At 45.7% G+C, this 16,729-nt stretch overlaps 2 protein-coding genes across 3 annotated transcripts in view; both read right to left on the bottom strand.

The window, feature by feature from the left end:
• The window catches only part of LOC132118630 (disks large homolog 4), a 63,795-nt gene extending 55,158 nt beyond the window's left edge, over window positions 1-8,637 (bottom strand). Inside the window, exons 1-3 of one of the 2 annotated variants that reach the window (XM_059528592.1) lie at window positions 8,511-8,637; window positions 8,194-8,313; window positions 5,645-5,703 (exon numbers count right to left, since the gene is read on the bottom strand). In XM_059528592.1, the coding sequence (XP_059384575.1) occupies window positions 5,645-5,703; window positions 8,194-8,313; window positions 8,511-8,529 (198 nt within the window). In that variant the 5' untranslated portion in view covers window positions 8,530-8,637. Of the gene's footprint in view, window positions 1-379; window positions 444-5,644; window positions 5,704-8,193; window positions 8,314-8,510 lie in introns of those variants that run through there. The other variant, XM_059528593.1, reaches the window with a different exon arrangement.
• A 1,715-nt stretch (window positions 8,638-10,352) lies between these two features.
• On the bottom strand, window positions 10,353-16,416 carry LOC132118632 (7SK snRNA methylphosphate capping enzyme-like). The gene is made up of 4 exons (XM_059528600.1): window positions 15,000-16,416; window positions 14,559-14,777; window positions 11,347-11,470; window positions 10,353-10,708 (listed from the first exon to the last, which is right to left on the bottom strand). The coding sequence occupies exons 1-4, from the start codon at window positions 16,398-16,400 to the stop codon at window positions 10,653-10,655; spliced, it is 1,800 nt and encodes a 599-aa protein (XP_059384583.1). The 5' UTR covers window positions 16,401-16,416; the 3' UTR covers window positions 10,353-10,652.
• Window positions 16,417-16,729: the final 313 nt, after the last annotated feature.

Below are 16,729 nucleotides of genomic sequence, written 5' to 3' on the forward strand. Positions count from 1 at the left end.
TACTCCGTAACAGCACGTCATCAACATGCTTCTAATGAACACACACACACACAAACCGACTTGTTCTTCAGAAACAGTTTGGAGAGCAGCAGAACTCTCACACACACACACACACACACACACACACACACACACACACACACACACAAACACACACACTCACACTCACACACACACACACACACACACACACACACACACAAACACACACACACACACACACTCAGTTGTAAATGAGAGGAGAGCTTGAGACGGCGGCGCTGAACGCACGCGTGCGCGTGAGAACGCTGCGGTATTTAGAACCGTCGCGCGCACACACACACTCACTCACTCACACACACATACACACGCGCGCGCGCGCGGGCTGCAGCGGTCTTACCTTAGTGGTCACTATACACAGGCAGTCCATGTCAGGACTGAGGGGCGACGGAAGCGCTGTCAACCCCCCCCCCCCCCACACACACACACACACCCTACCCCTCCCCGCTCCCTACCTCCGCTGCTCGAGCCTCCGCTCTCTCTCTCTCTCTCTCTCTCTCTCCGTCTCACAGCTCGCGCCGGAGAGACAGACGTGTGGGGGGGCTGAGGCACCAAGAGTGATGGTGGGTGACTACTATTGCCATGGTAGACAACTGTTGTTGCTCTAGCAACTGTAGAGCAGTTGCCATGGATACTGTGAGAGGCTGTTGTCATGTGGAGCAGTTGTTTCTTTCGTTCTTGTTTTTTAAATTTTCTTAATTTTGTCATCCTTTCCTATCAAAATGCTTTGGCGTCACGCTTAAGCAACGCATTCTTATTTGAGGACTGAACTCTGACAATGTGCCTTGAATGGAGTTCTCTTTCACGTCTTCTTGCGTTTTAACAGACAAACACAAGAACAATTCAACCATTCAAGAGACTTTAGGAGCCTTGCACTCGCTGTTTTCTTTATCTGGCTCCTGCTGGATTTCTGAACATTACTGTAGCATGCAAGTAAAAATCTGAGCCACTGGTCAGTGGAAAAATCCTGAGTGTCGAGCCCTGATTTCTAGATCATGATCATCTCAGATCATCATCAGATCATTAAACTCCAAATACTGAGACTTTACAATCAGATGATTATGTTGACAAAATAGAAAAAAGATATATTCAATTAGATTAGGCATGAAAAACAGAAGCGTTTCATTACTGTCTCAGACTTGTGAAGCCCTTGTAGATTATAAATGAGATTAATGTAACAATTATACAGTTAGAAAACAGTGTTGTTTCTGTTAGGTAAAGAAAGCAGAGACCGTTCAGTGCATGAAGTGTCCATGTTTGTTTTGTTTAATTAAGGGTATCACGCAGGTATCTGAAGAGCACTATATCGTGTTGTCATACACACGGGATCATGATGTTTATACTACAGAATAACACAGAAGAGAACCGTTCATGAGTTTGTGAATCGAGACGCAACATCTGTCTTCTTTAGACCTTTCCTTTCCTACAATACATCTGTGTTCTGTTCTGTGTGAAGATATAAAAGACCCGTTCACACCAAAAACAATAACAATAACGTTCTAACTCTAGTGACGTTCACACCAAAGCTTTAATAGCACAGAGGAGCCATTAGCCAAAAGCTAATTATTCTTCCTTAGAACTGGTTTTCTTTCAAATACAGATCGTGTGTAATCCCAGGTTATCTGTAATCAGAAGCACATTGAAAACTGGAATATAATCTAATTTCATTCACATTTTTTCATAAACGTATAATACTGTCTGGATTACAATCCGCCATCAAAATGATCAGTTAAATTACTCCAGCTGCTGTGAGAAAAGGCTATAAACGATTGGTCTTCTGCAGGATCCTCACACTAGAAAACATTATTATAAGATGACCGTTGTGAATCGAGCTAAAGTAAGATGATAGTTTTGAACACTGCCTGGTTATGTACTTGCTCAAATGATTTCGGATTATTTTAAACAAAAACGTTATGGACTGCAGCTTTAACGTAAAGGGTTAGTTCAGCCAAAAATGAAAATTAGCCCATAAATTACTCTCCCTGAAGTCATCCTAGGTCTTTTCTTCTCTCAGATGAATCCAGTCAGAGTTATATTAAAAACTGTCTTTGATCTTTCAAGCTGTTTAATGGCACTCAGCAGGTGTTGAAGTGCATCAGTCTGAGAGAAGTTTAATAAAAAGTGCATCCATAATAAAAAGTATCTCACAGAGCTCCGGGGGTTAACAAAGTCCTTCTGTAGTGAATCTATGTGTTTTTGTAAGAAAAATATCCATATTCAAAACGTAATAATCACTTTAGTCTAGCTTGTGCTCACATTTACATTATGCATTTAGCAGATGCTTTTATCCAACGCTACATACAGTGCATTCAGGCTAACATTTATTTAGTTATTTTTACCAGTATGTGTGTTCCCTGGGAATCGACCCCCTTTGTTCACCCCCCAGAGATGTGTGAAACACGTTTATTTAATGGATGTGCTTTTTATTAAACTTCTCTCGGACTGATCAAAGACAATTTTTTTATATTATTTTGACTGAATTCATCTGAAAGAAGAAAGTCATATACACCTAGGATGACTTCAGGGTGAGTAATTTTCATTTTTGGGTGACCTAACCCATTAACTGTAGTAACCATTATAACTATCACTACAGTTAATGCTATTATCATTATAGTTAAGTAATTATTGTAGCAGTTAATGTTATGGTCATAGTTATGATTCTTAATGTGAACAGGCCTTAAGTGTTTTGCAGATGCTCTTGAATCATTCTTTAAAATTATACTGTACTCCAGTTAGACTTCAGCTGTGATTCACACACACACACACACACACACACACACACACACACACACACACACACACACACACACACACACACACACACTCATTCTGTCTCTCTCTCACACACACACACACATAATGATATAATGAGCGTACTCGCACCCTAAAGAGAGCAGCCCGAAAAATGGAGTGCAGCTGGAGGAAAACAAAACTAGAGGTATTTCGTATTGCTTGGCGGGAAAGTAACCTACCCTACAGAAAAGCATTAAAAACTGCTAGATCCTATTACTTTTCTTCTCTTTTAGAAGAAAACAAACATAACCCCAGGTATTTATTCAATACAGTGGCTAAATTAACGAAAAATAAAGCCTCAACAAGTGTTGACATTTCCCAACACCACAGCAGTAATGACTTTATGAACTACTTTACTTCTAAAATCGATAGTATTAGAGATAAAATTGCAACCATTCAGCCGTCAGCTACAGCATCACATCAGACAGTGCACTATAGACCCCCTGAGGAACAGTTCCACTCATTCTCTACCATAGGAGAGGAAGAATTGTATAAACTTGTTAAATCATCTAAACCAACAACATGTATGTTAGACCCTATACCATCTAAGCTCCTGAAAGAGGTGCTTCCAGAAGTCATAGATCCTCTTCTGACTATTATTAATTCCTCATTGTCATTAGCACATGTCCGCAAAACCTTCAAACTGGCTGTTATTAAGCCTCTCATCAAAAAACCACAACTTGACCCCAAAGAACTAGTTAATTATAGACCAATCTCGAATCTCCCTTTTCTGTCCAAGATACTAGAAAAGGTGGTATCCTCACAATTATATTCCTTCTTAGAGAAAAATGGTATATGTGAGGATTTCCAGTCAGGATTTAGACCGTATCATAGTACTGAGACTGCTCTCCTTAGAGTTACAAATGATCTGCTCTGATCATCTGATCGTGGGTGTATCTCTCTATTAGTTTTATTGGATCTTAGTGCTGTGTTTGACACAATTGACCACAACATTCTTTTGCATAGACTTGAACACTTTGTTGGCATCAGTGGAAGTGCATTAGCATGGTTTAAATCGTACTTATATGACCGCCATCAGTTCGTAGCAGTGAATGAAGATGTATCCTATCGATCACAAGTGCAGTATGGAGTACCTCAAGGCTCAATACTAGGGCCGCTACTCTTCACGCTTTATATGTTACCCTTGGGAGATATCATCAGGAAACATGGTGTTAGCTTTCACTGTTATGCTGATGATACTCAGCTCGGTGGCCCGGTGAAACACACCAATTTGAAAAACTAATGGATTGCATAGTCGATATAAAAAACTGGATGACGAGTAATTTCTTACTGCTAAATTCTGAAAAAACAGAGCAGTTAATTATAGGACCTAAAAACTCTGCTTGTAATAACCTAGAACACTGTCTAAGACTTGATGGTTGCTCTGTCAATTCTTCGTCATCAGTTAGGAACCTAGGTGTGCTACTTGATCGCAATCTTTCCTTAGAAAGCCACGTTTCTAGCATTTGTAAAACTGCATTTTTCCATCTCAAAAATATATCTAAATTACGGTCTATGCTCTCAATGTCAAATGCAGAAATGTTAATCCATGCTTTTATGACCTCAAGGTTAGATTATTGTAATGCTTTATTGGGTGGTTGTTCTGCACGCTTAGTAAACAAACTACAGCTAGTCCAAAATGCAGCAGCAAGAGTTCTTACTAGAACCAGGAAGTATGACCATATTAGCCCGGTCCTGTCAACACTGCACTGGCTCCCTATCAAGCATCGCATAGATTTTAAAATATTGCTTATTAACTATAAAGCCCTGAATGGTTTAGCACCTCAGTATTTGAATGAGCTCCTTTTACATTATAATCCTCTACGTCCGCTACGTTCTCAAAACTCAGGCAATTTGATAATACCTAGAATATCAAAATCAACTGCGGGCGGCAGATCCTTTTCCTATTTGGCGCCTAAACTCTGGAATAACCTACCTAACATTGTTCGGGAGGCAGACACACTCTTGCAGTTTAAATCTAGATTAAAGACCCATCTCTTTAACCTGGCTTACACATAACATACTAATATGCTTTTATTATCCATATCCGTTAAAGGATTTTTAGGCTGCATTAATTAGGTAAACCGGAACCGGAAACACTTCCCATAACACCCTATGTACTTGCTACATCATTAGAAGAATGGCATCTACGCTAATATTTGTCTGTTTCTCTCTTGTTCCGAGGTCACCGTGGCCACCAGATCCAGTCTGTGTCCAGATCAGAGGGTCACTGCAGTCACCCGGATCCAGTACGTATCCAGACCAGATGCTGGATCAGCACCTAGAAAGGACCTCTACATCCCTGAAAGACAGCGGAGACCAGGACAACTAGAGCCCCAGATACAGATCCCCTGTAAAGACCTTGTCTCAGAGGAGCACCAGGACAAGACCACAGGAAACAGATGATTCTTCTGCACAATCTGACTTTGCTGCAGTCTGGAATTGAACTACTGGTTTCGTCTGGTCAGAGGAGAACTGCCCCCCACAACTGAGCCTGGTTTCTCCCAAGGATTTTTTCTCCATTCTGTCACCGATGGAGTTTCGGTTCCTTGCCGCTGTCGCCTCTGGCTTGCTTAGTTGGGGTCACTTCATCTACAGCGATATCGTTGACTTGATTGCAAATAAATGCACAGACACTATTTAATTGAACAGAGATGACATAACTGAATTCAATGATGAACTGCCTTTAACTATCATTTTTTCATTATTGTTTTCCTATTGAATGTTGTTCAGTTGCTTTGACGCAATGTATTTTGTTTAAAGCGCTATATAAATAAAGGTGACATTGACTTTGACACACACACACACTCACCAGTCCCGGTGTGAATGTCTGATTCTCAAACACTGTCAGCTCATAAAACTCCTGAATATCTGTGAAAGAAACACACATATTTAATTATCAAAAACACACTGCCAGCCAAAAGATTGGAATAATCAAGCTTTTATTTGGTCAAAAATACAGTAAAATCAGTGAAATATTATTCTAATGTAAAACATCTGTTTTCTGTGTGAATCTGTGTTAAAGTGTAATTTATTTCTGTGATGCTTCGCTGTATTTTCAGCATCATTCCTCCAGTCTTCAGTGTCACATGATCTTTAGAAATCAGAATAATATAATGATTTAATGTTCAAGAAACATTTCTGATTATTATCAGTGTTGAAACAGCAGCAAATCAGCATATTAGAATGATTTCTAGATCATGTGACACTGAATACCTTTCCCCTCACTGAGGCAGAAGTATCAAATTTTCTTTCATCTTTCTGTTCAGAAGTATCCCAAATTCCTACCGTCCTACAACATGCCCTCCAGACCCAATCCCCTCACACCTCCTCCAAGCAATCTCTCCTACACTTTTACCAGCACTCACACACATCATCAACACATCTCTCCTCACAGGCACCTTCCCCACTGCATTCAAGCAGACTCGGGTAACCCACCGCTCTAAAAACCTTCATTAAACACTTCACTTACAGATAGCTGCAGACCTGTCTCTCTCCTTCCATTCATAGCGAAAACCCTCGAAAGAGTTGTTTTCAACTAGATATCATTGTTTCTCTCACAGAACAACAAACTGGATGCTAACCAGTCAGGTTTCAGGAGCGGCCATTCAACTGAGACTGGGCTACTGTCAGACACGGAAACACTGCGGATTGAAAAAGCTGATTAAAAATCATCAGTTCTTATTCTGCTGGATCTATCTGCTGCTTTTGACACGGTCAATCATCAGATGCTCCTGTCTGCCCTCTCATCACTGGACATCACAGGGATTCCACTTCACTGGTTTGAATCATATCTTACTGATAGGTCTTTCAGGGTGGCTCTGGGAGGCAAGGTATCCAAAACACTTCAACTTGTCACGGGGTTCCTCAGGGATCAGTTCTGGGACCCCTCCTCTTCTCCATATACACGACATCACTGGGTCCCATCATACAGGCACATGGCTTCTTCTACCATTGCTATGCTGATGACACACAGCTCTATCTCTCATTTCAACCAGATGATCCAACAGTAGCTGCACAGATCTCAGGCTGCCTGGCGGACATCTCGGCATGGATGAAAAAAACATCACCTACAGCTCAACCTGTCAAAGACTGAGCTTCTCGTCTTCCCTGCTGCTCCAACTCTACAGTATGATTTCACCATCCAGCTAGGTTCTTCTACAATTATCCCATGAACTTCGGTCAGAAATCTTGGGTGTAATCTTTGATGACCAGCTGACCTTCAAATACCACATTGCAGATGCAGATTGTCCAGGCCCTGGTTATTTCTAGGCTAAATAACTTTATTTATTCTCTTTCTAGCTTATTTGAACAATGCCTAAAACTTGGTTTTACAAGCACTTTCTCTGTTTGTTTGCCTCTTTAAGAAGAATCGCTTTGGATAAATGTGTCTGCAAAAAGATTAAATGTAAATGTAGATGTAGTTTTAGAGGATTATGAACTGATCTTTTAAATACATCTCAGTGTGTTGTTATGATCAGTGTGTGTCTGTGTGTGAATTAAAAGCGTCTTGTCTGCCAGCAGGGAATCCTGATGCTGACTGACAGCTCCTTTCATCCTCAGCGACCAATCACATGCTGCTGACCTGCCAAGCTCCGCCTCCAGTGACCTCTCTAATCTGATGATGTCACATATGTAAATCTCCCAATGACAGATTACACACTAAATATAGAGTTCACACTGTCACTCGCCGCTGATTAGTGTGTGGGAGTGTGTGGGTGAGTGAGTTTATATGTAGGTGTGAGTGTGAGTGTGTGTGTGTGTGAGTGTGTGAGTGTGTGTGTGTGAGTGTGTGAGTGTGTGTGAGTGTGTGAGTGAGTGAGTGAGTTTATATGTGTGTGTGAGTGTGTGTGAGTGAGTGAGTCAGTGAGTGAGTGAGTGAGTTTATATGTAGGTGTGAGTGTGTGTGTGTGTGTGAGTGTGTGAGTGTGTGTGTGTGAGTGTGTGAGTGTGTGTGAGTGAGTGAGTGAGTGAGTTTATATGTGTGTGTGAGTGTGAGAGTGTGTGAGTGTGTGTGAGTGAGTGAGTGAGTTTATATGTAGGTGTGAGTGTGAGTGTGTGTGTGTGTGTGTGTGTGCGTGTGTGTGTGTGTGTGTGTGTGTGTGAGTGAGTGAGTGAGTTTATATGTGTGTGTGAGTGTGAGAGTGTGTGAGTTTATATGTGTGTGTGTGTGTGTGTGTGTGTGCGTGTGTGTGCGCGCGTGTGTGTGAGTGTGTGAGCGAGTGAGTTTAAATGTGTGTGTGAGTGTGAGAGTGTGTGAGTTTATATGTGTGTGTGTGTGTGTGTGTGTGTGCGCGTGTGTGAGCGAGTGAGTTTAAATGTATGTGTGAGTGTGAGAGTGTGTGTGTGTGTTTTACTCACCCAGCAAAGCCTGAAACAGGTCACTCTGAAAGATGGTCAAGAGTCTTTCAGCACGACTCCTGAAACCTTCATCACCTGCTGATTGACAGGCTTCCATCGCCTGCAGCGCTCGCTCTGTATCTGACACACACACACACAGCGTTAAACACACACATGTAACAGTGTGTAATGTGTGTTACTGTAACCCTGAATATGACAGACATGCCAACAGCACATCATAGAGCATCACAGAGACCGCTCTCTGTCACACACACACACACACACACACACTCACACACACACACACACACACACACTCAGAGCTGGACGTGTCTCACCTTCTCGTTTGAGAGGCATGTCTGCTGTAGCTCTCTCTGCTCTGTTTCCGTGTCCAGCTGTCGTATGATCCTCTGAACTTAAACCTCTTTAGGGCTTTGAGCTCTGGCCCAATGGCCTGCTGGGAAATGTAGTTCAACCTGGCCATCTGTCAATCAAGCCCAGTGTGTGTGTGAAGGACTGTGCTCAGTAGATCTGTCTCAGGGTTTAGCTGATCTCTCAGTGGAGCTACAGAGGAATCACTCGTGACTAAAGGACAAACACACTCAACACTCAGTGATCATGCGCTTTTAGGCTTATAAGCACATATGAAAAAAGAAATGATATACTATTTATCAAGCCTGTAACAAGCCAAATCAATTATTTAAAATGATTTTTGGAAAATCCAGGTAATTTACCATAGAAATATGCTTTTAATGCTTATGACTGTTATAGCACCAGCTGTGGTCCTATCTTCCTAAACCGTTGCAGTCTTGTTTAGAAGCACCTGTCCCATGTGCTCACCAGGTTTAGTCAAGTTTTGGTTTAGACTTTATAAGCTTTTGGGTATATTTGGACAGGCCCATTTTCTAAATGACCCCGTTAAAGGTTCCCTAACAGTACATTTCAACATTTTTTTTAATGAAAATTGACCTAGAGAGTCTAGAGAATTGTACTGCAGTCTTTTCCCAAATTGATTGAAAATTTTTCCTATTTTCTCAATCATTTAAAAAGCGCTTTGATTGACAGCAGTGGTTCTTGAGGCAAAGTTGTTAAGAATGAGGAGGTTTATCGTATGATATGAATATTGTGCAAAAAACAGTGCGGTGTACTATCACTTACACCATTGAAAAAATGCGATATCATCTGCCAGTGGCTGATTTCTTTCAAACTTCTCACAGATCTGTAGGCCCCCTGACCTTGTCTAATAGGTGCTCAAAATTCATCGGCTATGGTGGCCATGTTTTTTAAGATACGCAGATGTCCTTATAGACACTTGTGGCACTTTGGCCCAAGATAGCGCAGACCAGTTTTCATGTCAATAGGACAAATGGTTGCATAGTTATGGCCATTTTATGTTTTTTTCCCCCTCTCTTCTAGTGCCAACAATTGTCCAAGCTTCACCACTTTATTCACATGACCTCAGATTCAGCTCTTCCGTAAGTGATCCGAGTTTGTCGAAGATTTCTCATTCTGTTCACAAGTCATAACACGTTTAATAAATGTGACCCCATCCCTTGAAGGTTGGGTTAGTAAACCGTGTCCATGTCTCAATCACATTTATTTCTGTATCACGGGGAATCACATCTGCAGGAGTGTGTGTGTGTGTGTGACAGCTCTGCTGCCCTCTCCTGGTGACACACACACGGTCTTCAAACAGGTTGTATAGGCCAGCTAGTGTTTATCTTTAGAAATAAAAACTCATTAAATGGTCATGCAGCTATTTTTAAACAATGGACCAATTGATTGCCAGACGTTTGATCCCAATTATGATTATCTCCTGCTTTACAGCTGAATTTGTTTCATAATTGATGAACTTTGCAGAATTAAAGGGATAGTTCACCCAAAAATAAAAGTAGCCCATGCTTTACTCACCATCAAGTCAAATCCAATCAGAGTTGTATAAAAAAAAATGTCCTGGCTCTTCCAAGCTTTATAATGGCTTTAATTTTTAAATAGTCCATTAGAAGTCCAATAAAACACATCCATCCATCATAAACAGTGCCTCACATGGCTCCAGGGGGGTTAAAACAATTATACAAAATATCGGAGTCATTCAGAATTCATGAAATACATAAAGAAAGATCATGGAGAGATCCGTCATTCATTATCAAACTTTTTTCTAGGGTAGAAAAAAAAACATATTTCAGAGATGAGAAACACATCAGATTTATTCACACTCAGACCAGACACATCAGATATGAAGCTCAGTCAGCATCACACACCAGTACAACAATAATGACCCGCCTGAGGTCAGAGGTCAAGCAGTCTGCTGCAGCAAACTCTGATGTTCAGACCGTTAAGACTGAGCAAACAGGAAGTAGTCCAGCCCAGCCTCCGCAGGGCACAGGAAGAAATAAACCTTAGAAGCTTAACGCTACAAAACCACATGTGTTTGTGTTCAAATCAGAAGATCATATGAGGATTCCAACGCTTTCTGAGACTCACTTCCTGTTGGAGGCGGGGCCTTTATGGAACAGGTAAATCGACCTCTGAAGTCCTGAATGAGAAACCAAAACTGAATCAAACATGTGACCATTTCATAAATCCAGATCAGTGTTAGGGTTGAGTGTATACACAATACATATTGCCAAAAGTATTGGCACCCCTCTTCTAATGAGCCAGTTTGACTACTTCAATGTTTTTCATAAGTGCAAACTGAATGTTTAAGAAATATAATGATATTCTAGGGAATTGTGTGCAACAGTTTGGACAGGACCCTCTTCATGACAATGTCTCTGTGTAGAAGGCACAGTTCAAGAAGAAATTATTGACTGAGTCAGTGTGGAGGACCCTTGCTGTGACTTTGAATGCAGACCTTGAGCCGAAAACTCATCACCAAACACCAGAGACCTTTACATACAGGTGCGTTCATTTTACAAACATCCAAAACTGCTGCAGCGGAGATGGAAATACAATTTGAAAATACATGAATTATGTTTCTATCTTTGTTGCAACTGTTCTGAAGTGACTTTTTCTGTTCTAAAGAAGGGGGTGTCCAAAAGGTTTGGCAATATAGTGCTTGTGTGTGAGAGAGAGTGTGTGTGTGCAGAGAGTGTGTGTGAGTGTGTGTGTGTGCAGTGAGAGAGAGACAGACAGACAGAAAGACAGAGAGAGAGAGTGTGTGTGTGTGTGTACCGTTAGAGCTGCTGTGAGGCGTCCCGATCAGCTCGTAGCTGCTGAAGCCCACCTCATCCATCAGGAAAGAGCTGAACTGATCCGGCTTCAGTCTGATGCTCCTGTAGTTCCTGTACGTCACCTCCTGCACACACACACACACACACACACACAAACCGAATGAGCTGCTGTTATACATCAGGGTCAAAGGTCACTGAAGAACACACAAGCATTTGCAAAATCATCATTTGAGCACGAATTAAAAACTAAAAGTCTTGCGGCGGCTGTAGGAGCTCCAGTGTGTGTGCGTGTGTGTGTGTTACCGTGAGTCTCTTGTGCCGGCTGTAGGAGCTCCAGTGTGTGTGTGTGTTATCGTGAGTCTCTTGCGCCGGCTGTAGGAGCTCCAGTGTGTGTGTGTGTGTGTGTGTGTTACCGGGAGTCTCTTGCGCCGGCTGTAGGAGCTCCAGTGTGTGTGTGTTACCGTGAGTCTCTTGCGCCGGCTGTAGGAGCTCCAGTGTGTGTGTGTTACCGTGAGTCTCTTGCGCCGGCTGTAGGAGCTCCAGTGTGTGTGTGTGTGTGTGTGTGTTACCGGGAGTCTCTTGCGCCGGCTGTAGGAGCTCCAGTGTGTGTGTGTTACCGTGAGTCTCTTGTGCCGGCTGTAGGAGCTCCAGTGTGTGTGTGTGTTACCGTGAGTCTCTTTCGCCGGCTGTAGGAGCTCCAATGTGTGTGTGTGTGTGTTACCGTGAGTCTCTTGCGCCGGCTGTAGGAGCTCCAGTGTGTGTGTGTGTGTGTGTGTGTTACCGGGAGTCTCTTGCGCTGGCTGTAGGAGCTCCAGTGTGTGTGTGTGTGTGTGTGTGTGTTACCGTGAGTCTCTTGCGCCGGCTGTAGGAGCTCCAGTGTGTGTGTGTGTTACCGTGAGTCTCTTGCGCCGGCTGTAGGAGCTTCAGTGTGTGTGTGTGTGTGTTACCGTGAGTCTCTTGCGCCGGATGTAGGAGCTCCAGTGTGTGTGTGTGTTACCGTGAGTCTCTTGTGCCGGCTGTAGGAGCTCCAGTGTGTGTGTGTGTGTGTGTGTTACCGTGAGTCTCTTGCGCCGGCTGTAGGAGCTCCAGTGTGTGTGTGTGTGTGTGTGTGTTACCGTGAGTCTCTTGCGCCGGCTGTAGGAGCTCCAGTGTGTGTGTGTGTGTGTGTGTGTTACCGTGAGTCTCTTGCGCTGGCTGTATGAGCTCCAGTGTGTGTGTGTTACCGTGAGTCTCTTGCGCCGGCTGTAGGAGCTCCAGTGTGTGTGTATGCGTGTGTGTTACCGGGATTCTCTTGTGCCGGCTGTAGGAGCTCCAGTGTGTGTGTGTGTGTGTGTGTGTTACCGTGAGTCTCTTGCGCCGGCTGTAGGAGCACCAGTGTGTGTGTGTGTGTGTGTGTGTGTGTGTTACCGTGAGTCTCTTGTGCCGGCTGTAGGAGCTCCAGTGTGTGTGTGTGTGTGTTACCGTGAGTCTCTTGCGCCGGCTGTAGGAGCTCCAGTGTGTGTGTGTGTGTGTGTGTGTTACCGTGAGTCTCTTGCGCCGGCTGTAGGAGCTCCAGTGTGTGTGTGTGTGTGTGTGTTACCGTGAGTCTCTTGCGCCGGCTGTAGGAGCTCCAGTGTGTGTGTGTGTGTGTGTGTGTTACCGTGAGTCTCTTGCGCCGGCTGTAGGAGCTCCAGTGTGTGTGTGTGTGTGTGTGTGTTACCGTGAGTCTCTTGCGCCGGCTGTAGGAGCTCCAGTGTGTGTGTGTGTGTGTGTGTTACCGTGAGTCTCTTGCGCCGGCTGTAGGAGCTCCAGTGTGTGTGTATGCGTGTGTGTTACCGGGATTCTCTTGTGCCGGCTGTAGGAGCTCCAGTGTGTGTGTGTGTGTGTGTGTTACCGTGAGTCTCTTGTGCCGGTTGTAGGAGCTCCAGTGTGTGTGTGTGTGTGTTACCGTGAGTCTCTTGCGCCGGCTGTAGGAGCTCCAGTGTGTGTGTGTGTGTTACCGTGAGTCTCTTGCGCCGGCTGTAGGAGCTCCAGTGTGTGTGTGTGTGTGTGTGTGTGTTACCGGGAGTCTCTTGTGCCGGCTGTAGGAACTCCAGTGTGTGTGTGTGTGTGTGTGTGTTACCGTGAGTCTCTTGCGCCGGCTGTAGGAGCTCCAGTGTGTGTGTGTGTGTGTTACCGTGAGTCTCTTGCGCCGGCTGTAGGAGCTCCAGTGTGTGTGTGTGTGTGTGTGTGTTACCGTGAGTCTCTTGCGCCGGCTGTAGGAGCTCCAGTGTGTGTGTGTGTGTGTGTGTGTGTTACCGTGAGTCTCTTGCGCCGGCTGTAGGAGCTCCAGTGTGTGTATGTGTGTGTGTTACCGGGAGTCTCTTGCGCCGGCTGTAGGAGCTCCAGTGTGTGTGTGTGTGTGTGTTACCGTGAGTCTCTTGTGCCGGCTGTAGGAGCTCCAGTGTGTGTGTGTGTGTGTGTTACCGTGAGTCTCTTGCGCCGGCTGTAGGAGCTTCAGTGTGTGTGTGTGTTACCGTGAGTCTCTTGCGCCGGCTGTAGGAGCTTCAGTGTGTGTGTGTGTGTTACCGTGAGTCTCCTGCGCCGGCTGTAGGAGCTCCAGTGTGTGTGTGTGTGTGTGTGTGGTTGTTACCGTGAGTCTCTTGCGCCGTCTGTAGGAGCTCCAGTGTGTGTGTGTGTGTGTGTGTGTTACCGTGAGTCTCTTGCGCTGGCTGTAGGAGCTCCAGTGTGTGTGTGTGTGTGTGTGAGTGTTACCGTGAGTCTCTTGCGTCGGCTGTAGGAGCTCCAGTGTGTGTGTGTGTGTGTGTGTGTTACCGTGAGTCTCTTGCGCTGGCTGTAGGAGCTCCAGTGTGTGTGTGTGTGTTACCGTGAGTCTCTTGTGCCGGCTGTAGGAGCTCCAGTGTGTGTGTGTGTTACCGTGAGTCTCTTGCGCCGGCTGTAGGAGCTCCAGTGTGTGTGTGTGTGTGTGTGTGTGTGTTACCTTGAGTCTCTTGCGCCGGCTGTAAGAGCTCCAGTGTGTGTGTGTGTGTGTGTGTGTTACCGTGAGTCTCTTGCGCCGGCTGTAGGAGCTCCAGTGTGTGTGTGTGTGTGTGTGTGTGTGTGTTACCGTGAGTCTCTTGCGCCGGCTGTAGGAGCTCCAGTGTGTGTGTGTGTGTGTGTGTGTGTGTGTGTTACCGTGAGTCTCTTCCGCCGGCTGTAGGAGCTCCAGTGTGTGTGTGTGTGTGTGTGTGTTACCGTGAGTCTCTTCCGCCGGCTGTAGGAGCTCCAGGGCTGGGGTTCGAGGATCAGTACTCCTCCAGGTAACAGGTGTCTGTAGATGCGCTGAAACAGTCTCTGGATTCCAGCGTCACCGTAGTTCAGATGAACCCACTTTGTCAAATTCAGACACAGAATTACATCATACTCGGCACACTGAGACATCACAGCCTCGTCACTGTCCGGAACATAGTCACCCTGAACACACACACACACACACGATCATCAACAGGTTTAAAGGGGTCATCAGATGCTCATTCTCCACAAGTTGATGTGATTCTTTGGGATCTTAATGAAAAGTCTATAACATACTTTAAATTTCTCAATCATAGAGTAAAACAACTAGAGATGCACCAAACGTTTGGCAATCGAAATAATCAGTCTCTCTCTCTCTCACACACACAAACACGCACACGTCACCTTCAGGAAGTAGATGTTGCTGGGGAACAGGCCGGGGGTGTGAGGCATTATGGGAGGAGCAGCGATAGGTCCACGGAAGCGTGTGAAAGACACAGGAAACCTGCGTAACGCCTCCTGACCGCACTCCAGCTCCAGGCCCATCAGAGGCGCCAACCCCATCTGACCTCTGACCTCTGACCGCTCCCCCGGCAGCCCACCACTCGACCCCGTCATCTCGGACAGGAAGTAGCGCAGGTTCTGCCGGGCGAGGCGCACCAGCGCTCCATCGATGTCGACGCCCAGCACACGCTCGGGGCTCCAGTGTCCAGCAATGGCGAGGGTCACATGACCAGTGCTGCAGCCCACATCCAGGACCTTCTTCCCACAGAACCACTCGGGTCTGAACACGGCCAGGCGAGGGTCTGCACTCGGTGACGGCGTGCGGTAACCATAGTAACGGCTGTAGCTTCCATACTGGAATGTGCGGGGTGTCTTGTGCAGGGTTTTCCCCGCCCCCGGAGGCGGAGCTCCTCTGACTCCGCCCACAACAGGAGTGTGGAAGGCCTGGCTGTGTGCGACCGTCTGCTTAGTCGGAGTGATGGACAGGCGGTCCGAATGGCTGTTGGTTTGTCTGCGCTTCCTGTGTTTGGATGGCTGCGTCTGGGGGGCGGAGCTTAACGATGAAGGGTGTGACCGTCGCCGCGGGAGAATGAGCGGCACCAGTTCATCACGGCAGTTGATTGACGTGTTGAGTTCGTAAGAACACGGTGCCTCCTTTACAGGCTTGTCTGAACTAACAGCCACGCCCGACCCGTCGATGACCTTTGACCTCTCACTGTCAGATGGCTCAGCGTTCGCTGCAGGATGGTGTCGGTTGCGATGTCTTCGCCGGATCTTCAGAGGCGACACTAACACACCCGCAGCTCCGTCTCCGCCGCGTCCGCTCAGATTCAGAGGATCGGTGATGTCTTTGGGAATCAGGATCTCCACTGGGTCTCTGCTTTTCCTGGGAAGGGGCGAGGATTTGGGCGTCTGGGCGTTGAGCACCTTACTGACCTCCTCGTCCAACAGGCTGTTGAGATTCAGTGGGTCAAAAATGTTCCCGCCCATCAGGAAGTTGGAGGGCAGAACCGGGTCACATTCAGAGTTTGCACGGCGTCTGCGTTTAGCGAGACTCGGGTGTTTGAAGCCTACGCTCACAGTGTAGCGCCGATTGCTCAGTCTCTGCGTCTGTGTCTCGACTCGCGACTGCAGGCCGATTCTGATCGGCTCATCCTGAAGGCTGTCATGATTGGCGGCTAGTTCGGACAGCACCATGCTAGCACGGACCTCATCCTGGATGTCGATGGGCCGAAGACGGGTGTGCAAACTCACCCCGTCAGCGGCTGGAAGCTCACTCTGAACAGACATCACGGCACACATCCATCAGACGCTAATAACACGACACAAGGTATACAATTAACAAAAAGTTATAAAAGACATTTCAGATCTACACTTGACCACATTTTTAATTAATTTTTAAATCTTCATACTTACTTGACTAGTCAGTGTAGTCTTTGGTGCATTAGTGTGCCTGTGACCCACGTGTTACATCTGTCACTCAACTAGGAACGCCACGCCCAGCTAATTTGAATAACCACGCCCCTAGGAGGATATACCGTAAAGATCATGAATATTGCGAGTATATTACTGTAAATCTCCCTCCCGCCCCTATCCGACACAAACACACACTTACTTTGCGCACCCCCCCC

This window comes from Carassius carassius, chromosome 37, assembly GCF_963082965.1.
Source record: "Carassius carassius chromosome 37, fCarCar2.1, whole genome shotgun sequence".
Lineage (NCBI taxonomy): Eukaryota > Metazoa > Chordata > Actinopteri > Cypriniformes > Cyprinidae > Carassius > Carassius carassius.